This window comes from Cibotium barometz, chromosome 9, assembly GCF_041138505.1.
Source record: "Cibotium barometz isolate CiBa-2024 chromosome 9, ASM4113850v1, whole genome shotgun sequence".
In the NCBI taxonomy this organism is placed as follows: Eukaryota; Viridiplantae; Streptophyta; class Polypodiopsida; order Cyatheales; family Cibotiaceae; genus Cibotium; species Cibotium barometz.
The window spans coordinates 57718516-57743815 of NC_141054.1; the positions used below are offsets into that span (position 1 = coordinate 57718516).

The 25300-nt window shown below is 46.9% G+C and overlaps 1 protein-coding gene across 7 annotated transcripts in view; it reads right to left on the reverse strand.

Annotated features, from left to right (window-relative positions):
* LOC147635753 (uncharacterized) overlaps window positions 1–25300 on the reverse strand; it is a 167370-nt gene that overhangs the window by 64048 nt on the left and 78022 nt on the right. For 6 of the 7 annotated variants that reach the window (XM_086803159.1, XM_086803155.1, XM_086803157.1 and 3 more), the window contains 4 exons: window positions 13463–13744; window positions 13321–13357; window positions 13037–13211; window positions 12877–12920 (listed from right to left, as the gene is read on the reverse strand). In XM_086803159.1, the coding sequence (XP_086659285.1) occupies window positions 12877–12920; window positions 13037–13211; window positions 13321–13357; window positions 13463–13744 (538 nt within the window). The remainder of the gene's footprint in view (window positions 1–12876; window positions 12921–13036; window positions 13212–13320; window positions 13358–13462; window positions 13745–25300) is intronic. The other variant, XM_086803158.1, reaches the window with a different exon arrangement.

Here is a 25300-nt window from a genome sequence, read left to right on the forward strand (position 1 = left end):
CTGTACTTCTGCAGGTACACTGTACGGCCAGAACAGGTGCTGGACAACTGCTGGGCATCATCTGTTGCAGGCGGCGCAGGCGACCAGTATCAAGACAGCAGGCGGCTACTTCTGGTTACTGCAAGTACAGCCCGTACAGTCTTGTACGGACAGGTACCAACAAGTACATACTGGTAGAGTGCTGTTTTTCAGGACTGTACAGACACGTACAGCACTGAGTTGGATGCAAGGAGGAGGGTACAAACAAGTACATACACACGTGTGAAGCAGGGTTGTGGAAACAAGTGCCTGCAAGTACAGATTGGTACCGTTACTTCCTCCAGTGCAGATACACGGGCTGATTTTGGTAAGCTCCGCATCTGTTCATCTATCTCTCTTTCTACTGCTTTATGTCTGTTGCAGATTTGAGCTATCTGGCCCCTTGTGAGAGGAGGGGTATGGCAGATTGACAAGGGTGGAGACAAAGGTTGAACAGTACATGTATGTATGAGCTGAGATGTTGAATCATGTACTTGAGTTATGCCAAATGTATGCTCATGGCTACCCTGCTTAGTGGTCTTGGCTGATCAGAGGGAGGCACAGTGTGTTGCTTTGAGACACAGATCTGTGTGCGTGAATCCTCTGTGCTAAGAGGTATTGTGGGCCGTCAAATTGGACATACAGGTGTAATCTCTTGGCTGATTTTTGTTGTACTCAGTCTTTCATACTTTTGGAATTGAATAAAGAAATACCGCAAGGGGCGCCAAGCTTTGGGGCCAACAGGTGTCGCTTTGTTTTCAGATTTGGGCACTCTAGCCCCAATCTTTTCTGTTTTCATATCTAGACTACAAGTGGACGGGTGACTGCTAGTCTACCGCACTCAGGTTTCTATCAGAGGCCAGTTTCAGTAGGAAGCGCCTTCTGAAGGACCAGCTTCACCTTGCTGTTACAGGAGGGTCTATGGATGTGCTTTTGTTGCAAGAACACAAATTGGATAGATCTCAGTGTGGCAAAACTGGTAAGATGCTTTTTGGCCACACCTTATGGTCCTCGGCAGTTGGGACTAGAGGGGGTATTTGTATTTCAGTGGCAGCATCTATTATACCTCATGTTATTGGGCACGGTGTTATCATCCCTGCTAGAGCGCAGTGGATCTTGATCATGCATGAGGGTCAAAAATTGGGAATCTTGAATATCTATGCACCTAACGTGAGAGGTGAAAGGGTGGCGTTTTGGGACACCATTACAAATGTCATTCCCCAGGTGGATCATTGGATAGTGGGAGGAGATTTTAATATGGTTGAGCAACCTTCTGACAAGAAGGGTGGACACGAAGGGGCTTTACACCCTTTGGAGCGAGCCTCATGGGAGAGGTTCACGCTTTCCTTTTTTGGCAGGGATTGCTGGACTGAGGATGACTTCCAGTGAAGGCCAAATTCCTTATCTTTCTCTTGGCACAACCGCAGGAACGGGGATGAGAGCATCTTTGCACGTGTGGACAGGTTCTATGTGGATGATTGGTCCTTGGACAGAGGAGGCACCATTGCTATTATGCCTGGCACCACCAAATCCGATCATTGCCTCGTTGTTTTGTGTCTCAGGGAGCCTGGGCCTCGCTCGGCCTCTCCCCGTATCCATATCCCTGACTCTCTTTATCTAGATGCTGACATTTTCCTTGAGATCAGGGAGATATGTAGATCTTGTGACGGTCCTGATCCTCGTCATAATATTGCGCTAGCTCTTGAGAGGACCGACCATCATTATCATAGCATTGCCTTGTCTAAGAAGAACGAGGCTCTGGACAAGGAGAGAGCTATTAGGCGTAGGATTGCTGCTCTTCAGAGGGAACATGAAAAGCATCCACATGCGACTTGGATTACAGACCTCTTGACCACAGTTATAAGAGCAGAGCTGCACTTGGCCACGGACAGGACGGCTGAGTTCGCCTTTCATGCGAACGAGGCCTTTTGGACTCAGATGGGTGGCAGATGCAACAAAGAGTTTTTTTCAGCACACAGGCCTTCCCATAGATAGCAGGGATTCTGTGAGGTACTTGCAGGATTCACAGGGTGAGGTTCAGATTGAGCCTGATAAGGTGAGGGGTATTGCTTCAGAATTTTATCGGTCTTTGTTGACTGCAGAGGTGCCCTCCCCTCAGAGAGACGTGGCACGGCAGAAAGTTTGGGAGTGCATGCCCAGGCTCATAACAGATGCTATGTGTTCGTCCTGGATGCCCCTTCCTTCACGCACTGCATGCTCTTTCCAATGGTTCATGCCCAGGGGATGATGGTCTTTCTCCCGCCTTCTTTATTCTTTTTTGGGATCATATTGGAGATGCTATACTGTTGCCCTTCAAGAAATGCGGTTGTCGGGTATGATGCCTCCGTACCTCACGGAGGGGCTGATTCACCTTATCCCGAAGAGTGGGGACAAGACTGACATCAAGCAATGGAGGCCCATCACCCTCCTTGGATCTGCATATAAATCTTAGCTAAAGCCTTGAGTATAATGTTGCAGCCGATTCTCCAAAGGACTATCCATGATACCCAAAATGGGTTCCTCCAAGGAAGGAGTATATTTGATAACATCTTTTCTTTCTGGGAAGCTGTCGAGTGGGCAAAGTCTAGTCAGCAGCCTCTTGCCATTCTTTTGCTTGATTTTGAAAAAGCTTATGATAGAGTGGATTGGGATTTTTCCTTTTGTTTGGCAGCAGGAGCTACTATCAATTGGCATAAGTCAGTTGGTTTTTGGATCAGTGATTCTCCTCTTGCAGATTGGGGTACAGATGTTGGTTTTACTTGGATTTAGAGAGGATGCTCTGATAGATACCTTGGTTGTCAGGTGGGCGTTGACATCTCCCCTGCACAACAGTTTGCTCCAGTGCTCTTAAGCATTAAAAGCAAACTTCATCACTGGAGTAGGAGGAAGCTAGACTTGGCCTCTAGAGCTTTGGTGGTTAACCAAGTTTTGCTAGCCACAACTTGGTTTATCGCTTCTTGCTGGATTTTTCATAAGGGCTGCATTGGCCAGCTTCATCGCCTTATTCGGAACTTTCTTTGGTCAGGGCTTGATGGAAATGCACACACCAAGGCTAGAGTTGCTTGGGAAACCATTATCAGGCCTAAGCAGGAAGGGGGATTGAATATCATTGACCCTGAGGTGCAATGTAAGGCTTTGCTGTGTAAGCTGGTTGTTAGGGGCTTTCTTCCAGGCACTGAACCGTGGAAGGACTCTCTCATGCAGCAGATCACGAAGTGTGTCCCTGTTCGCGGAGGTGACTGGACTCTCACCTCACACTTTATTTTTCCAGATGCAATTCACCTCTCCCCTTCATCCCCCCTGGTTAGGTCCCTCCTACGGGCCTGGGACTGCCCGAGGAGTTTTTTGGTACACGTTTCAGCGGAGGAAGTTAACCGGCAGCCCATTCTGTGGAATGATTTGATCTTAGATGTGCATGGTAGGGCTCTTGGGGCAGCTATGCATATTCTTTGGGTTGGCTGGGAGACCCTTTGCCCTACAGTGTTGGCTTGGAAGAGGTTTCAGAGCCTCACCGAGGTACAGAGATTGGATCTCACGTAGCATTTGAGAGGCTCTAGTCGGAGGATTGCACAGATTGATGCAACCATTCCCAACCACTGGATTATTGGATCTTTCTTGGAAGACCGTCATCATTCTTGGTTTGGGGACTGCCTGAGGAGTTTTTTGGTACACAACCCCCGTGTTCAGCGGAGGAAGTTAACCGGCAGCCCATTCTTTGGAATGATTTGATCTTAGATGTGCATGGTAGGGCTCTTGGGGCAGCTATGCATATTCTTTGGGCTGGCTGGGAGACCCTTTTCCCTACAGTGTTGGCTTGGAAGAGGTTTCAGAGCCTCACCGAGGTACAGAGATTGGATCTCACGTAGCATTTGAGAGGCTCTAGTCGGAAGATTGCACAGATTGATGCAGCCATTCCCAACCACTGGATTATTGGATCTTTCTTGGAAGACCGTCATCATTCTTGGTTTGGGGTTTTTTCTGGGACAGGTGTTCCTCTTCAGGTTATGGGTCTCCCTTTGCCTAGGGAGGATGATGTACCGGTTTTTTTTTATGTGCAGGATGGATGGTAGTTGGAGAGATGTGACGTGCAGGACCTTATTGAGGGTCCCCAGTTTCATCCAATCAGAGTTGTTGGCAGGTTAGGGAAGCACGTCTTTGTTGACCCCCTCCAGGGATGATCACAGAGAGTGTTAGCCTTTGGTTGTATGGTGGCTGCCCTATCAGACATTTGCATTGGGACCCTGGTGAGTGGGTGTGGAAGGATGCTTGTAACCCCTTGAAAAGCATGCCTTTTTTCAGTTATACGGTGCGGAATGCCACACATCTTATCTTGGGACACATTCAGAGTGTCCCTACTCTTAGACCCCATTGGGAATCCTACCGCATTTCGACTAACATTCAGAGGGTTTTTTGGCGGAGATTGTGGCATTCTTATAGGAAGCCACAGATTTCCTCCTTTATCTAGGTTTCTCTTCATGGTGGTCTGGCCACCAATCAGTGGAGGTCAGTTACTGGTGCTTGCCCAGCATGCCCTAGATGTGCAGGAGTTTCGGAGACAGTTTACCATTGTTTATGGGAATGCAGGGAAGCACAGAGGGTTTGGTCTGCGATTGCACACCTCTTTGGTAGGATTAAGAGGGATGCTATCATTTCTTTTGGTTCTATCATTTGGTTGACCCAGTCTGGGCCTCAGCTGAGATTCAAGGGGACTGACAGGAGCTTGGCCATTATGGTTAGGCAAGGAGTTGCTCGACAGTGTTGTCTTCAGGATTTGCCACTTTCACACTTTGTCCCTCCGGCACAGAGGTTAGACAGTTCTTGGGGGGGAAACAGTGCAGCTACAAAGGAAAACTAAGGGGGCTAAGTGCTCCAGGATCAGATACAAAAGTGATGATGAGGATGTGATATATATCTGCTCCCAGCAAGAAGCCGTGTAGTTGCTAGAGGTTGACCATCAATGGCCAACTTACTATCGCCATCAATGGCCGACTACTTGCCAAGTCCAAGTCGGCATCTGCCAGCTGTCCCGTGGCCGGCTATCCACCAAGTCCACGTCACTCCAAGTCACTTCCCACTTTGCCATGTCATCTGGATATGTTCCCATGACAAGGGTGCCAGCTACAGGCAGTCTCATAAGACAGCTCAACAAGCTTGGGACAGACTAGATAACATGTATCAACAAGAAATGAGGCCAAGGGTTGCTTAACTTAAAAGCCAACTTCATATGCTTGAAATGCATGAGGGAGATTGTATGAGAGAACATCTAACCAAGGTCAAAGATACAACTGCTGAATCAAGATGAAGTTATACCAAATCAGCAGCTAGTTACAAATACTTTGAACTATTTGCCACCTTATCTTAGATTTCATACATCTTTTAATATCTCAATGAGAGGTGGTAGAGATCCGGTCACTTTTGATGAGCTTGTGGGCTTGCTTTTACGAGTGTCGTAAAAGGATTTCTCAACAGAAAGACAAGAAGACGATTCTGGCAAGGAATCAAGCAATAAGGCCGATATATCCAAGGGGGAACAGAGAATTCAGCCAAACTTGTGAATGATGATTGGGTGTTTTTGTGAATGATGATTGAGTGTTTTTAAAGAGATTCAAGATGATGCTTCTACGTCTTATGAAGTCTCTCTCAGTGCCTCTTAGAAGAGTTCTCCTGTTTGGGACGTAGACAGTGATGCTACGTGTCACATCACATAAGGAGTGATGTTTTCAGCTCTATGCAATCTGTTTTTGGTCATTGGAGTCTCTTGTGCAGATCACTCATCATACCTTGTGAAAGGTGTTGGCAAAGAGCCTTCAGTGTTGGCCAATGGGAATCAAAGTTGCATGAATGAGGTGTTTTTTGTGCCAAGCATTAAGAAGAATTTGGTCTCTGTATCTTCTATTGCCAAGCAAGATTTACATGTGGGGTTCAAAGGTGAGAAGTGTCTCATCAAAGACGCAACAAAGGGGTTACATATTGTATCCACAGGATCTCTATGTAATGGTTTGTATAGGTTGGATACCTATACAAACAATCACACCATGTGTGCATTGCATCAGATTCAAATGCAATGAAGGCAACTGAATTGTGGCATACCAAGTTTGGACATGTAAATTTCAGAAGTTTGATTCTTTTGCTGAAGCATAACATGGTGGAATGTATGCCTCAGAGATCCCAATTGATCATGTATGTGAAGGGTGCATTCTTGGCCAAATGCAAAGAAAGCCATTCCCAAAAGATGGTTCAGTGAGAGCTAATAAAAAATTATAGCTCGTGCATAGTGACGTTTGTGGTTCAATGAGCACACCGTCTTTGGGTGGACATATCTATTTTATCACTTTCATAGATGACTACACAAGGTTCACATGGGTGTTTCCTACGAAGGAAAAATCTAAGGTGTTAATGCGTTTTCAGTGTTATATGGCTTTGGTTGAGAATGAATCAGGGTTCAAAATTCACATTCTTTGTATAGATAGAGGAGGTGAATATATGTCTAATGCATTCAAGGAGATTTTGCTTAACAAGGACATTAAGCATCAATGTACAGTGCCTTAAACACCTCAACAAAATGGTGTGACAGAAAGAGAGAATAGATCTTTGATGGTGATGGCTAGATGCATGGTCAAAGGTCAAGGTTTGCCTCTCAAATTTTGGCTTGACGCAATCTTATGCACGACACATGTTCTTAACAGGTGCCCTACAAAAACCTTGAAGACAATCACACCATATGAAGCTTGGTACAACAAGCCACCAAAAGTGGATTATTTACATGTGTTTGGATGTTTGACATATGCACATCTATATCTATTCTTCATTTTCACTATTCCCATGCCTTACATGTGGAAGGTTCGGGAGCGGAGAGGAAGAAAGAGCTTTGGAATAGGTTTAGGGAGAGAGGGAGGGAACTTTCAAAAAGCGAGTGGAGCCACGGGTCATTTACTAGTGTACCTCAAGAGAAGAAAACAAAGCTCGATGATAAAACAGTGAGATTTATCTTTTTAGGCTATAGTAGTGAGAGCAAAGGGTACAAACTTTATGATCTTGCTACTCACAAGGTGTTTACAAGTAGAGATGTCGTCATAACAGAAAATTCAGATCATCCCCTCTCTACCGTGACGGAAGGGCAATAATTGAGGACTTCCGTAAGCCTAAAACCAATTGACTAGCATTCTAAACGGGGGAAACGGTGACCCGAAACGGGGGGAACGTCGTTTCCCCACATCAACCTCAACGAAACGGCCAGAAACCGGGGGAGGGGGGGAGCGCGACGCTGCCTACGTAGCATTTTTTCCGCCCAAAAGAAAAAACGTTAGGCTCCGCCCATTAATAATTCGATGAGGTTCGCTGCCCACGTGGCATAAATAAAACAAAAAAAAACGATGGCTGGCCCGCCCGTAACAGCATCCGATGCCCGTTCAGACAAAACGTGCTGATGGCCTTCGAGTTCGCCTCCTGCCCGTTGCTCTCCTTGCAACTTGTCTCAACACTACACCATATAATCTATAGTACACTGCTTGTTTTGTACAGTGTACTTGTACACAAGTCCCTAGAGCTGAGATTCAAATCCCAAAGCTCCAGCACATTCCTCTCTCCCCGCCTTTCTCTCTTTCCCTCCCTTTCTCCCCTTCTTGAGCAAGGCCGAAATTTGAGCAAGGCTAAAGTCGGAGCAAGGCACTTCTCAACTTGGTCCTCCACAATCAATAAATTTTAATTAGTAAGTGTTTTTTTTTTAAACAAATTGTAAATGAACCTTGTTTTTTTTTAATGATCATTGACTTTTTTTAAAATAGATGGGAAGCTTCTTAATTAAATTGCACCTTTTTTATTAATATAACAAGTCCTTTTTCAATTAATCCCTCTCTTCTTCTTATTGTGCTACATTCAATAGTTTGCACTAATGGCATTCTATGAGCAGCGTTGTGGTTGTCGTTCATGCGTGGCTGAGCGACAATACATCGAGACAGCTCATTGTCGATGCCCTTTGCCTCTTTGAAAGAGCTTGACATTGCAAGAGGCAATCTCTAAGAGGGCTCGACAATGTCATTGCCATCCCATGTGGTTTTGGGATGATGAAGATTGCTTGCCATTGCAAATGGTCCCAAGACACACTCAAAGACGAGCCCCCATATGCCGAAACCTACAGCTTGTAGAAGAACCTACCAGTCATGAGGATCAAGACAATAAAGCCCATGTAGAAAGTCACGTGTTGTAACTTGTATTGCCAAAACCTATTGCTAATGTTGAATGAATAAAGAATTTTATTTTTCTCCAAACTTTGTCGGCTCCTTTTTTTAGAATCTCCTGGCACCTTGTCCTTATTGTCCATTGCAATGACCCTTGTTCCTCGGTCCTTCTTTGCAGTCTTTGCATCCATGGCCTCCATGGATCATTCCACCTCAAAGAAGTCTAAATCTACGGAGTGGTCTTGGTGGGATGAGATCCTAGCGGAGGGTGCCTACAAAACAAGAGGCGCGAAAAAGTGGACATGCAAATATTGTCTCCTTACGAAGTCCGGCAGTGCAACTCATATTCAAGCACACCTGCTTCATCAGCATCGACAAGACATTGCATTTTGTACCAACATCACTAGTGAAGCACGAGAGGAGCTTCGTCAGAAAGATGAAGCAACGTGGGCATCTTCATCGGCTCGGAGAGCAGGGGTGGAAGTAGATCCTTCCACATATGTGGGCACTTCAGGACAAACCTCTGGAACCACTAGGTCTTCATTTGGTGGAATGCCATCATTTTTTGGACCCACTGCAAGTCCATTTGGTGCACCACCACTAGCAGTGGGCGCGAGGGGTACTCTTCGGTCTAGGTAGAGTAAACTTCAGAGTAGATGGGACCCAAAGAAAAGGAGGAGGTGGATGGTAGTGTTGCGCGCTTCTTCTACCATGATGCCATTGCCTTTCAGGATGCTCGTAGCTTCTACTTCAAGGACATGCTGCGCAAGATTGCAAAGTATGGATCCACCTACACTCCTCCATCATCAGAGGCATTGAGAACCACCTTACTAGCGAAGGAGAAGGGCACGGTTGCTGCAGCCAACAGAGATTGTTAGGTCCTCTTGGGACAGGAATGGCATCACACTTATTGCAGATGGCTGGAGCGACACTCGGTCTAGATCCATTCATGGTATCATTGCCTATTCCAGAGGGCAATCTTACTTTATCTCATCGCATGATGCATCCGAGAGACAGGGAAAAGTGCAGAAGCACTCTTCCAAGAGTAGTCAACAGCCGTACAAGCGGTGGGTGAAGAGAAAGTGATCCACTTTGTAGCTGATGGAGAGAATGCGAACAAGGCAGCCGGTAGATTGTTGTGTGACAGGTTTCCTCATATCACATTTTTTGTATGCATGGCGCACTGCCTCAACAATCTTCTCAAGGACATCGGGAAGTTGGATTGGGTTGCTCCCATCATAGAGCAAGCCATGCATTGGATAGATTTACGAGGGGATGGACAAGACAACAGATTCACTTCAGCCATGCATTGGAAAGATTTACGAGCGGATGGACAAGATGGTGGAAAAGTTGGAGCACATTGAGCAAAATGAATAGAAATACCAGGTTTTAAGGAAGCTATGCCAAGATAGATGAGATATGTACCATTCACCTATGCATGCAGCAGGTTTCATGGTTGATCCCCAATTTCAAGCAGGCAATCAATACACAGATTCAAAGGTGCAGATGGATGGGACATGATTTTGGAGAGACTTGAGCCTGACATTGCAAAGCAGAGAACTATCAAGGATCAACTGGCAGATTACAGGGCTTGCAAGAGGAGGTTTGAAAGAGCCAATGCTTTGGCAGATCGCTTCACCACTGATCCATGTGTTTGGTGGGAGGACTATGGGGCAGACACTCCAAAGTTGCAACAATTGGCTATCAAGATTCTGAGCCAGGCGGTCAATTCGTCTTGTTTGGAGCAACTATGGAGCTCATTTAGCCATATCGCTTCAAAGAACTTGGCACTCAAAAGACCAATGATCTAATTTTTGTGAGTGCCAATTTGCATCTTCTTGAGCGAAATGAGAACCCCCAATCTCGGAAGCATTGGTCAGAGGAGAATGAGAAGGGTTCAAAGGCAGAGGAGCATGCCAGTTTACCGCCTGCGCCAATAGATGCTTTGAGCGAAGCAGGGGATTGCGGCTCCGACGACTTTCTAGATTATGATGATTTGGGCTCGGACGATGTGCATCTCTCGCAAGTTTGAGTCTACTCATGAGTTCCAAACTTGGCTGATGTATTTGCATTGTACTTTCTATTCTAAATTCAACAAGAAATTGACTTCATCTTGAGGTGTCTGTTATGCAAATTTGAGAAAGTCTGGCTGTTGAGTTTGTAATTACTAGTTTTTGGTTCTATGGTTTAATTTATCAAGTATATGTGCCGTTTCCTAGCCGTTTCCATTTCCTGCGGTTGCCGTTTCCGTTTCCGAGGGGGGTGCCGTTTCTGTTTCTGTTTCTGTTTCTATTTCTGTTTCCCGTTTCTGGTGACTATGCCATAGAGCAGCTCGAGATGCCTACAGGTGTAGAAGAAGCTATTGGGGAAGAAAGAACGGCCATAGGAGAGACTAAAACAATCCCTAGATGGATGGTTCGTACTCTTGAAGACAGCAAACTTTTAGCTCTTTTTGAAAGCATGGCAAGGGTGCACAGACGAGGTGAATCTGGCAGGCATGATGTGGATTTTGCTTGCATTGGTAGCATGTATGATTCAGAAGAGCCAACCTCTTATGAGCAGGCTCATGGCAATGAGCATGGGAAAAGGCCATGAAGGATCAATAAAGTTCCATTATCAAGAATGGTACATGGGAACTTTCAACTTATTGACTTGTCTCCCGATAAAAATGTTATTGGTACGAAGTGGGTGTATGAATTCAAGCGGAAGCCGGATGGGTCTATCGATAGATTTAAGGCAAGCTTATAGCTAAGGAATATTCTCAAATGAAGGGAATAGACTATGAAGAAAATTTTGCCCCTACATCAAAGATGACTACCATTAGGACAGTCACTGCATTGGCAGCACATCATGGATGAAGTATGCATCAATTGGATATCAAGACGGCATTCTTGAATGATGATCTTATGGAAGAGGTCTACGTGCATCAGCGTCTTGGCTTTGTGATTGCAGATCATGAACACAAAGTATGCTTCTCGAAGAAGGCATTTATGGACCAAAGCAAGCACCTAGAGTATGGTATGCAAAGATACATGCACATGACCACCCATGGGTTTCATGAAGTCAAACTGAAAGTACTCTTTATGTGCACGTGCAAACATTTTGGTCATCATACTTTATGTGGATTACATAATCTTGATGGGGAATAATCAGCTGAAAATTTCAGATTTCAAAACCGAATTACAAAGAACATTTGAGATTGTCAGATCTTGGCCAATCGTATGTTTACTTGGGTATACAGTCTGCAAACAGATGGTGGCATTATTATGTCTCAATGTATGTATGTTACATGGCTTTTAAAGAGGTTTGGCATGGAAGATTGCAAACCTACTGCTACTCCGGTTGAGAGAGGTATGAGGCTTAGTAGCTTTGATGTGGGTGAGCCTTTTGATGCTACTATTTACAGCGAGGCTGTTGGGTGTCTACTATATTTATGCAACACACCACCAGATATATCTTAATCTAAAAGCATTGGCAAGGTGTAAAGCGAGTGTTTGGATACCTCCAAGGCACTCAATCTTATGGGATGTTTTATGCCAAGGGAGGTGATTTTCAGCTTTATGCTTACAGCAATTCACATTACGCTGGAGATTTTGACACCAGACAGTTCCCTAGTGGTTTTGGTTTTTTGCTAGGTAATACTTCCATATCTTGGCTTAGCAAAAATCAACTTACAGTGGCTACTCCTACATGTGAATCTGTCTGTGTACATAACAATTTTCACAGCCACAATTGAGTGCATATGGTTGAGGAGATTACTTGATGACTCGTATGCTAGCCAGCAAGCTACTACTCCCATACTTACAGATAGCCAGAGTGCTATCGTTGTGGTGAGGAATCCAGTTTTCCATGCACCGACCAAGCACATAGAGGTTCATTATCAATATGTTAGGGAGAGGATTCATGCAAGAGACATTAGCCTAATCTATTGTCCATCACAAGATAACATGGCGGATCTGATCTTTTCACCAAGGCGCTTCCTCGAGAAAAGTTCGAAGCTTTTCGCAAAGCTTTGGGCTTACTACCATTTGGGGATTGATCTACTATGTACATTTGTATATACTGCACTTTATCACTACAGGGGGATTTGTAGGAGATTTCACACTTCAGGTAGTGAACAAGTGTATATGTGTTACGGGAATAAAATGCCTAGGAACATTAGGGTTTTAGGATTTTATGTTATATACTTGTAACCGTAGTGTGAGCACTTTTAGAAGTTGTGACACTTGGCTAAGGTTGGTACACTGACTATGCATGGTGTGGCTTATTTTAAGAAACACAAAATAATAACGAATTGAGCGTTAATACAGTTTTTGTAAGTTCCCCATCGACAGACTCCTGCTCGTTTCATTCCATATGCCTGCTCGTTTCATTCCGTACAGCAGCCTGTGTGTTTCCCTTGCGTTTATGTTCTTGCTTTAACCTACACTACAGTTTCTACAGAAGGACACCCAGAGCTCACCTTATGTTACAACAACAGACACACACATCAAGACAGACCTAGAGAGTTGATCCACTATTAAGGCAAGCATCAAATCAAAGGCTGACTACAGGTCTACTTGGCCCTGTTGAAGAATGGTACCGTATGGCTCCTAAGTGTCTATCTTATATGTTGTCACATGAAATGGGCATATCTGAGAAAAGCTTGTATGAAAGTACTCGTTTGCCTTCTCGGACATACCTGAGACTTTTTGGAAAGATGAATCATCCACGTACTCACATAAGCTGCTCAAATAGCAATAAAGAAATCAGTATAACCATTCCTTGAGATGGTTGAAGCTCGAGTTTCTTTCTTATATGGTTACAATTGTGAAAAATAGGCTAAACCTTTTGCCACTTACATTTTTGCACCATGAGGTTGCTTCAAATGGCATGTCTTCTGGATGTTTCCAGGTTGATTTATGAGAGGACTTGTAGGTGATGATGGAAAATCTGAGACACTAGTCCCAAAAAGTGTGTCTATAGAAGAAAGAGATGCTATTTCTCTTAACTTCTCAACAAGAAACTCATCTTTTTCTGCAGCAAGGTATGGTTCAGTTCCATGCAGAACATAAATTTAGAGAGCTAACCAGGTTAGAATTCTAAAAATAAAAGAACTGTGTATAGAAGAGGTCAAGACAAAGACCTGTCAAGAGTCTCGTTGGACTGATTTTGATGTCTTGCTGTCCCAAAGTTTTTTTAAAAAAGCAGAACCAGAAAGGGAATCAGCTTAGGTTATCTTGGAGTAGGAGCATAAAAATAGAACTTGAGCTGAACAAGAGCCTTACGTGTTGAGGGATTTCTGAATATTTAAACTCATCATCATCCAATGCATTAAGTGGTGAGAAGTCTACATCAGTAGTTTTCTTCAAAGACAAACATGCTGCATCTGAAAACTCAAGATCTCCAACATTTCCATAGGTTGCATCTAGCCTTTTATCCCATAAAGAAAGTGACTGAAGTTGTTCCGTTTCAAAAACACAGCTCTTTGAAACAGTTGTTTCGAACTCAAAGGTAGATTCGCTGAAAATATCTGTTATGGGGCTATTGAATGCAAAACCATGAGGAGCCTGGAGATGACATAAAGCATGACCATAGCTCTCATCGTATCAAAAAGGTAAACAATTCCATTGGCATGCACTAATCAAACACACAAGCAAAAGTAAGGAATTTACTAGGATATGGTGCTGGAGATGACATAAAGCATGACCATAGCTCTCATCGTATCAAAAAGGTAAACAATTCCATTGGCATGCACTAATCAAACACACAAGCAAAAGTAAGGAATTTACTAGGATATGGTGCTGCTGCTAGAAATCAGTCATGCCTCAGAAATGGCATGCATTTGCTGCACACAGAGATGTCCAAACACAGCCCACCTTTGACACATCTCAGATACCCTGACCAACCAGATCCTCTCTCTTCTCTGTGACCAATGTCACTAGGGCCATACAAAGCTGAGCACATTATACATGCATGTGATATAAGAATATAGCACAGCAAAAAGGTACATTTCTTTTCCATGATGCGGCATACCATGGATAGCATTGGATCACTTTCATCTCATAGACCCATTGGGTCTTTAGGAGATGTTCAGTATTTCTTGTGGCGATGTTTGGTGGGGGCCCTTCTAGTGGGTGTCCTTCTGGCTGCCCAACGTATTGTCTCCACGGTTTCGCATCCACGTGAGCCCGTCCTGCATCTTCTCTGGTGATGTGATTGCTTTCGAGTCTATCTCCTTCTCTTCTGATGTGCGGCAATCGCAAGCTCTGACGTTGGGCAGCAGGAGAATGCTCACGCACAGCAGTCACAAGACTCACGCAGAGCAGGTTGCAGACACACAGCAGGTCACAGGAACAAGGTCGTAACTGAGCGAGCAAGGTCGCAGACGAACAAGGTCACCAACGAGCAAAGATGCACACTCACAGATGAGTAGGGTCACAGGCGAACATGGTCGCAGGAGGCGAGAAAGGTCACAGACGAATAGGGTTGCAGGCGAACAAGGTCGTAGGCGAGCAAGGTCGCAGACGAACAAGGCCGAAGACTGGAAGCACAAGACTAGCGGAATACACCAACCTGTTCGTCTGTTCAACGTGCGACATACTTGCCTCCTCATCTACAACTTGCGACCTGCTCTATGCCCAGCAACTGCGCCTCTGCTTACCTACTGCCTGGCTGCGCCTTTTCACCTGTTGCTGTCCTGTGCAGAATTTCCGCCTGCTGCTGCAACAACACAGCATTGCCGGCCATTACTCGCCTTTGGGAAGCACCGTTTGGCGGTAGAAGCACTGCCCTGGTCCGCCTGAAAAAGCCCTGAAGCAAACGATCTTCTCTCCTCAGTTCTGCTCTCTTTTCCCACCCACCCTTGCTCAGGCCCCCAAGGCAGCAATTAGTAGGGGAAAACATGTCTCAACCCCTAGAGGGCGAACAGGATGGTGAGACAACCTTTCACACCCCCACGAAGGCACCAAATGCCTACCGCAGAAGACTGAGGGAAGGAATCATGTCCCCTGGCTCACGAAGGATTACAAAGATGGCCCGACGAGATGCGGCCCTTTATGAGGAGCTATAGCTTCACATAAGGACAAAGATGAACACCATGCGACAGGAGCTTGAAAAGCAATGGACCGAGCAGATGCATGCCCAAAGGAAAGTGATATACGAAACGCTGAAGGAAAAGATATATGTCCAATTGAAGGGAGAAACGCAAGCCCAAGTACGGGTTGAGATGGAATTAACCCAAGCCTTGATGCACACAGAAATGAAAAAAGAGATGCAGAAATGGAAGGATGACATGCTCCGAGAGATTGGCACAACAGTTTCATCGTACGAAGCCACTTTGAAGACATGTATGGCTGACCGCGAAAAAGACATCACAGAAATGCAAAACACTTTGGAATCATGTAAGCCAAAAGTGGCTGTAGGTGAGAAGGAAATGCATTCATGGGCTGAAATTGCCAGTGCCACAAAGAAACAAATTGAGGAAGTCAACCCATGGATTGAAGTAGTAAAAAAACAAAAGGATACACCACTCAATAAACTAGAGGTCATGAATGCTACATTGGAAGAGGAAGCCAAGAGACCGGCACGTGCCTTACATGTACGTGTAGTTGGGTGGGAAGATAAGGGAAATCCCCAAGAGGATGCAAAAGCTCTTGCAACAAAAATTGGAGCCATTGATGTACCCATTACCGGAGCATGGCGAGTAGGCACAGATGAAACCAAGGCGAAGATAATGATCATCAAGTTTGGTGACTTGGAGAAGAAGAAGGCCTTCCTCTCCAAAAGGATGGCCCTTAAGGGGGAAAAGATTTATTTGGATGAGGACCTTACACCGGCACAGATAGCACACCGGAAGGAACACATGCCGCGTGTGCTTGAGGCAAGGAAAGAGGGGAAATGGGCGGTATACAGAGATGGCCGAGTCATCATTACGGAGAGGAGGCCCGCTTGACGGTGCGCGGCCTATGAGACCTTGCGATTCACGGTGTGGAATTGCAACCGAGCCCTTAGAACAGATGCAGGATACTTTGAGGATACTTTCAGACACATTGATATTGCTATGTATACGGAGACCCATCAGTGCACAAACAAGAGGCTTCCTGACGTCCGGGGTTATAGATGGGAATCAGTTTTCCGCCCTCAGCCACGCATAGTGGGAGGTACCAGAGCATCTGGAGGAGTGGCAATACTTTATAGGGAGGAGCTTCGTCACAAAATACATGTGGTACATAGAGATGCGGATGCGAGGTACATGTGGGTCCGAATATGCAGAGAGGGGCTCCGCGAGCTATATGTGGCGGTATGCTACTTTCCCCCAGCCCACTCCAGGTTTGCACCATGAGGAGAGTCGCCCTATATACCACTATATGATGATATCATGAGGTTTGCCATCATGGGAGACATATTACTATTGGGAGACTTTAATGCACGTACAGGCACAGAGCAGACAGAGTTGTATGATACTGAAGAGGCTATGTACCGGGAGATCACGGCAGAGGATGTAGGGTTGAAGAGATCAGCACAGGATGAGGGGGAGATTACAGATTGTGGCAAGCATTTTCTCACACTCGGGAGTGCACATGGGTTGGTCATATACACTAGCTTATCGAGATGGCAAGGATCATATGCTCTCACACACTGGAACTCTAAAGGGGGAGCAAGCACAGTGGACTACTTGATGGGATCTCCTTCATTGATACCTGATGTGCGCGGTTTCACGATTTCCAGTAGGCCCATTGGCATAGCAGCCGATCATGCATACCTAAGTTTCACACTAGTGGTAGATCCCCGAGATATGGGCCAGCCACTCATCTACCTAGGTACCCGAGATAGCCCTCTGGACGAGATCACGGGAAGATTGGCAGGTGTACTACATGCATCCGCCTCATATGCGTTTCCCTGCACTATGATCCCTTCCACCCACCCCTGCAGCACTGCCCCACAGAATGATGATGAGTGTCGTGAGACACGAGCACAGCTACAGCGTATTGCCATTGGGTCTCACACGCATAGACAGGCCAGGATGATCTTTCGGCGCCTTGTGCGGAGGAAGAAACGAGCCTATCTGGCTAAGCTAGAGGAGGAGATCTACCAACTCTTCCTAGGGAAGGACAGCAAGAGGGCATGGAAGATGTTTCAGGAGAGACAGCCTGGTACTCCGATTACTGCACCTAAGGCATGGCATACTTATGCTAGAGAGCTATATGATGCACTAGGACAGCCCCCCACCCCCCCTCCACTGGAAGCTAGACCGGCTAGCAGCACCTTTTTTACTATGCGGATGGTGCTAGATGCGAGACAGATTACAGAATGGAAAGGCACAGGATCATGATGGGCTAGTTGGAGAGCACTTCTCACATGCACGAGACACTTTGGGTCCGCTCATCGTACATAGCTGGACAGAGCATATCATTGAACCACTCTTTAAGAGTGGGGACCCCATGGTACCAGGCAACTACAGGACGATCATGATTGGTCATTACTTGGCCAAATTATATGGCTCTATATTGGAGTCGGTGTTGAGCCGATAGGCAGAGAGGCATGGTCATCGAGCACATGGACAGGCTGGCTTCAGGAGAGGATTTACTACCTTGGATCACATACTGACACTTCAGGCACTTATGGAAGAGGGCAGGGCACAGAAGAGAAGGATATACTACTGCTTTGTGGACTTCCGCAAAGCCTTCGATACCGTACCGCGTGCCAGGCTTATGCACAGATTGCATGACATTGAGGTACCCGAGGATATGCAATGGGGGATATATGCTTTGTATGAGTCTGTGTGACAGGCAGAGTCCGAGCTCTAGGCGGACTATCTGATAGGGTGACCAGTACGATAGGGGTGAAGCAGGGATGCCCGCTATCGCCCACCCTCTTTGGACTGTACATTGATGCGGTCTCTGATTATGTAGACAGATTGGGAGGCCTAGGGGCATGCCTGGCAAGGGTGTTGATACCCATCTTGTTATATGCTGATGATATTGTTCTATTCTCAGACTCTCCGGAGGGATTACAGAGACACCTAGATGCATTACAGGCTTTCTGTGCGGATAGAGATCTGACAGTGAACCTTGGGAAAACCAAGGTTATGGTGTTTAACACCACACAGGCATGGGTGACGAGATTAGAGCCTCAATTCACTTTCCAAGGGGAGCCAGTAGAGTATGTCAGGTCATATGTCTACTTGGGAGTTACTTTCACAGGACCGCGTTTCTCCCTGAAGGACGCAGCAGCAGCTAGATTAGCTTGAGGGCATGTAGCCTTAGGGGCACTTGAGTGGCAGTGTGCACACATACAGTTTCAAGAGCCACGCACCAAATAGTGGCTATTTGATACGCTTGTCACACCGACCCTCCTGTACGGAGCTCCAATTTGGGGGCCTAGTATACATCACAGATCTCAGAGAGGGACAGATGAGGGATGGAGGCAAATGGAGAGACCACTGATTATGATGATTGCCCGCATGACTCAGAGCAAATCATCAGTACCACATGAGATTGTTCGGGCTGAGCTGGGTGCCCCACCAGTAGTAACCGAGGCCCTATTCCACGCAGTTACCTTTTTACAGCGGCTATGGGAGCTCCCTCAGCAGAGGTACTCCGAATTGGCATTGACCTCATCCATACAATTGGCAGAGGAGGGGAGATACTCATTGTTTGTACGCTCAGATGAGATCATGGTTTGACCTACATGGTTTGCGGATAGAGGCACTACCACCCCTTTCAGTAAAGTCTGGATTGTCCACCCGCTCAAAGCAAAACTGCGTGATCAAAATGGATATCATCAGAGTGGACACAGAGAGGACATGGACTAGCCCCCTTGAGCCCTTGGGCACAAAAATGGCTCATTACAAGAGCCATTTTCTACACCTCTCACCGGATGATTTTATCACCCGCCCAATGTACATGGATGTACACCTATCACATGGGATACGTTGTGCCATTGGATAGATTCGGACCTCATCACACCAACTGCGGATTGAGACAAGGTGATATGTGCATCAGATCTTGGATGACCGCATTTGTCAGCTATGCTACCATGAGGTAGAGACAGAGGAACACTACATTTGCCGATGTACAGTCTATTATGAGATCCGAGGGAGATATCACTGCCTCTTCCGAGAGGGTTTTGGGCCGTTACGCAGGGTCATGGAGTTTGAGGATCAGAAATGCATGGGATTGTTTCTACTTGAGCTCAGGAGACATAGTGAGACCCTCTTGCAGACAGGAAGCCGAGCCATGATGTACCTAGACAGAGGACCCTGACAGATTTCTTCAGCACCACCACCACCAGCCCAGCCCACACACCTCCTGATATCTCCTCCATTGGGCCATCAGGGCACCGACCACACTCCTAGGGAGTCACCACTGATAGAGCAATTATCTTATGTCGTGCTCGTCGGCCACGCCCACCAGGATCCCGACCACGACATCCTCACCATCGCCAGATCACAGCCATTATTGCTCGACATCGGAGGCGCCTACCTCGTTTCTACAACCTCTCCATTCTAGACAGCCCCATGGCAGAGATACTTGATCTAAGGAGAGAGCAACACTTCAACTGATCAGCATACATTGATCTACCTGATATACATTTTTCAGTATTTTCCAGTATTTTCTACTCAATATCATCTCGGAGTCTTACAGTTCTGTTCTTATAACTGTAGGACAATCAATTTATTGTACTTTTTAGTCTCATTTAGTTGTTCTCTTTGATGAGACATCAACTTCAGATGTACTCTCAGTTTTGGTCTCATAGGCCACTATGGCCTCTTAGAGACGTTAATATATCATATCATTTCATTTCATTTCTCGCTCCTCTCTGCCTGCCTGTGGGAAGCACTGCAGAATAATCTCGAGGAATGGCTCCGAGTCTCCAAGAGAAGCTCGAGGACCTCGAGACAGCAATGAAGGCACTAATCAAGGAAAACAAGAAGACATCCGATTTCAACCTCAATGAGGTGGAGAACAAGTTACAGCGGCATGGCCCTCGAAGTACAAGTCACGGAACTTGAACAAGAGAACACGGCACTCAAGGAGGAGGTGAGTGCATTGAAAGTGGAACTGGTAGCCGTCAAGAACACCGAGAAGGAAGAAGGGCAGATCAATGGCAACACTATCACGGCGATCTCCAAGGAGATCACAAATGACATGGAGGGAAAACTCGAAGCCAAGCAATCAAGATGGGTTGAAGTGGTGAAGCAGAACATCCGTAAAGAGGTGAGGGAGGACACTCAAAGGGAAGAACACCAAATCATTCACACCACCATTGAAGAGGAGAAGATGCGGCAGGCCCGCCGCCTCAACATTCGAGTCACAGGTATAACCAAGACACCCAACTCCATTCCCGAGAAAGATGGACAGCTTCTATGCACGAAGCTCGGCTACAGGGAAGAGGACCCTCCCCCCTTCACCAAAGCATAGAGAGCCGGGAAAGACTCAACACGCAAGCGAGCCCTCATCCTACACTTTGCAGGGGAGACAGAGAGGGCAACCTTCATGAGGAAGAGGGTGATTCTACGAGGATTACAGGGAGATCCCATCTATTTAGATGACGACCTTACGAGGATGCAATAGAAAACAGGAAAACATGCATGCCGAGAGTCCTACAGGCCCTGAAGAGGGCAAGAGAGCATTCTATCGCGATGGTCGTGTCATCATCGATGGCAAGGCCACCGATTAGCGCCAAGCGGCCTATGGGACATCGGCTATGGAGGATCCAGATTCACAAATACACATAGCAGTTTGGAGCTACAATGGAGCACTTTGGACACATCCTAGGAGGATGGAGGAGGTCATGGAGGGACAGGACATCATATTACTCACAGCGACACACCAGAGCCCAAAGAGGGGGCTACCCAAAGAAGAGGGCTCTTCAGGCGAGACCTACATGAGCACCTACGGGTGGTAGCACGTGACCAGGAGGCTAGATACATGTGGATCAGACTGCAGCTCTCGGCAGAGAGGGTGTTATACATTGCTCTATGCTACTTCTCTCCTAGAGGATCAAGATATGCCATGACAGTAGAGGAGGAGAATAGAGGGGAGGAGGAGGACACAGGGCCATTGGGAGAGTCACCAAATGCAGCCCTTTCAGATGAGATCATGGGGGAAGTCCACCTTATGGGGGACTTCAATGCACGGCACAGAGCCGACAGTGCGACATTTATGATTTCGAGCACCCGGAGGTGATGCACACACTAGACGTGGAGGACACGGGAGCTTGCAGGGTGTCAGAGGACATGGGGCTAGATAACACCACATATGGTCATCACCTACTTGAGTTGGGAGCCCGACACCATCTTGTTATTTATAACGGGATGAGACAGTTGGCAGGATTCAGGAGCACTGACATGCTTTCCACGGTCAAGGGAAGGTAGCACAGTGGACTACATCATGGGGTCCAGGGAGACCACACCGGCAGTGACATCTTTCACCATCCCCTCCTATCCTATCAGTGCGGATCACTCGTACCTCTTGCTGTCACTGGCGAGCTCCACACCAGCACCCACACAGCCCACACAAGCATCGCATACCACTTTCTACTTCACCCATGACCTGGCAGACATATATGAGCATCATGTATATGACGGGCTACTCCAAATGGATCCCCTGTCACCCCTAGACACACTTACCACTCAGATGTCATCTCTACTACATACGGCCGCCACCCACAGCTTCTCCCATCATACACACATTGCACACACAGATAGATCTAGGAGCATGCCCCAAAATCGGTGCTATGATGATGAGTGCAGAGAGCTATACAGACACCTCCGTGCCCAGAGAGCACTGGGGACCATTACACAGAGGCACGCGAGCCGACACATACGGACCCTCACACGCCGTAAGAGGCGTGCATATCAGGAGGCACGGTACTGGGATATGTAGCACCTTCTCATGAGCAGAGATACAGCCACTGCATGGCACAGGATGAGAGAGCGTCGCCCTCGTACCCCGATTGAGGATCCACACACATGGCACACATATGCAAATAGCCTCTACCATATCCCTCAGCAACCGCCCATACCACAGCCACAGGAGCCCCGCCCTACCACCACCTCTACTTTCTTTACCGCCTCGATGGTAGAGAGAGCTATCCCCGCCGGTTACAGCATGGGAGATCGGCTGACCACACAGGTATACAGAGTGAGCATCTTATTTATGCAACTGACACACTGGCACCCTTTGTTGCTCACCTCTTTAATAGGGCACTAGTGGAGGGCCTACAACTGAGTAGACTATGCACACCATCGTGCCTCTCCACAAAGCGGGAGACATGCTAGACCCCAGCAACTACAGGACTATCATGATTGGTCATACATTGGCCAAACTTCATGGCGCAGTGCTCGAGGCAGAGTTGAGCTCATATGCAGAGACGGATGGACTGCGAGCACCAGGGCAGGCTGGATTCCGACAAGCTTTCTCCACTATTGACCATATATTCACTCTGAGATGTCTAAATGATCAAGCTAGGGCACGGGAGAGGAGATTATACTGCTGCTTTCTGAAGTTCCGCAAAGCATTTGACACAGTGCCACAGGAGAGACTCTTCCAGCGCCTCCAGTCATTAGGGATCCCATCAGAGATGGTCTAGGGCATCTATGCTTTATATGACCAGGTCCCCGGGCGCATACGATGCCCCGGGGGGCTATCTGATGTTACTGCTAGCACCGTAGGTGTGAAGCAAGGATGCCCACTCTCTCCTACACTATTTGGGCTATACATTGATGAGGTGGCTGACTTCATTGTTCACGGTGGTGGGGACGGGGTAGACATCTCAGGTACCACAGTCCACATTATGCTATATGCAGATGATATTATTTTGGTCTCTGAGTCGCAGATGGGACTACAGCATCATCTCCATGCACTCGATGCCTTCTGCACACAAAGGGGACTTACACTAAACCTTGGGAAAACCAAGGTCATGATTTTCCACACCTCAGGGCTGGTTCGACGACAGGCCATCTTCACACTAGCAGGAGGACAGGTAGAGGTGGTAGACTCATATGTGTACTTGGGGATTACATTCGCGACTCCGCCAGGAAGATTTACTATGGCACAGGCAGCCAAGGATAGACTCACACAAGGGTATGCAGCTCTGGCCATGCTAGAGAGACAATGTCACCAAGCACACTTCCAAGAGCCCCGCACGAAGGGGTGGTTGTTTGACACACTAGTCACCCCTGTTTTGATGTATGCTGTAGCAGTATGGGCACCTGGGCTCGCCATCTCCACATGGTCTCAGATAGAGAGGCCTCTCTCATGCTCTCACGGATGATCCGCAGCAAACCCTCTATCCCACATGACATTGTTCGAGCGGAGTTTGTTGCACCGCCTATGCTAGTAGAGGCCCTCTTCCAGACGATCTACTTCATATAGAGGATCAGAGATATGCCATCAGATCGACTCTCACATAGAGCTTTTGAGGCGTTCAGGGAGCTCACAGAGAGTGCAGATAGGAGATCATGGTATTCACAGATGATACGATGGCTCACTCGGCATGGTCTCAGGATAGATCACCTGCCACCTTTCCAGTATGATATACATGCACACCACATCGAGCTCTCTCACAGTGAGAGAAACAAAGTCCTTCGGCAGGATTTATGGCAGCGATACACTCAGCAGACTTGGATTACACCCAGTCAGCCTCTATCGCCGAAGATGCTATACTACAGAGATCAGTTTATGCGTATCTTAGCGGATGGATTCATTCAGCGACCCGGATATATGGATGTGTACATGCCTCACAGCGCCCAAGTGGTCATTGCCCAGCTTAGAGTGTCATCACACCAGCTTGAGATTGAGGCAGGTAGGGCAACACAGATCCCCAGAGCAGCGGGGATATGCAGACTATGCCAGGAGGAGGTTGAGAGTGAGGAGCATTATGTATGCAGATGCAAAGCATACAGTGTCATTAGAGAGAGATACACCACCATCTTCAATGGACATCCCTCACTCCGCCAGATCATGGAGTCCACAAACCAACGCAGATTTGGCCAATTCTCACTAGAGACAGCGCCACAAAGACGCTGCTACGGACTCATACCACAGGGAGAGGTGGGCGACAGCTCTAGCTCACTAATTTCTTCCAGAGATCTATCCCAGTGCCTACCCTGACACAGGAGAGGGTTACACTTGAGCACACTGAGGACCTCTGAGCCAGACGGAGACCGAGAGCACCGGGCTACCAGACTCCCAGACTACATCAGAGAGAGATCACAGAGATACGGGCTCGACATCAGCACCATCATATTACACTCCCATTATGGTACTAGTTGGAGCTAGACAGATTTGCATTGCATTCTTGTATACCCTACGCATATAGGTTGCATATTGAGCCTCTAGCAGTTGTGCTCCATCCATCACCCCCCCCCCCACTAGCTTAGTACTTTCATAGTTTATTTCATGTTCATTTTGTCCTTTTTTTTTTCTGGACATCCAAAGGACATTGACAGTTGTACATTGATTTGTCTCATAGGTCGAGTTCGGCCTCTAGTAGACGCTCTCTCTCTCTCTCTCTCTCTCTCTCTCTCTCTCTCTCTCCCCCCCCCTCTGTGTGTGTGTGTGTGTGTGTGTGGAGCTGCCTCGGATTATACTTGCTGGAGCTACATAGACATAGACATAGAGAGGGTCTCTTGAGAGGGAGGGGATCAGAGAGGGAGAGACACCTACAGAGGCAGATTACGGACTTCTTTCGACCAGAGATTGGGCAGTCAGGCCAGCAGGCATTGCAGCTAGCCCCAGAGTATATGATGAAAAAACGTGGTGCTCATGCTAGATCAAGTGTGTGGAGTGGAGAGACTCAAAAAGTACAAGAAAGAACTCTTGCTTATTAAGTTGCTTATGCATACAACTAGGCTTTGCTCTCATACAAAATGCCTCATGGCTTCACCTTTAAATAGGTGAACAAGTGGACCTCAAGTCCATTCACACTCACACCCTTCTCTCACCCTTCTACATAACCTTAGTCTCTTAATACCCCCCCCCCTCAATACCAACTATGGAAGGATGGAATAGGTGGTATTGGACATAAGATGCCTTTATAACATTAGGCGTACAAGGCTTGAATATAGGTGTGGTTATCTAGGATTTACAAAAGTGTTCCTAGAGCCTTAGAGGCTA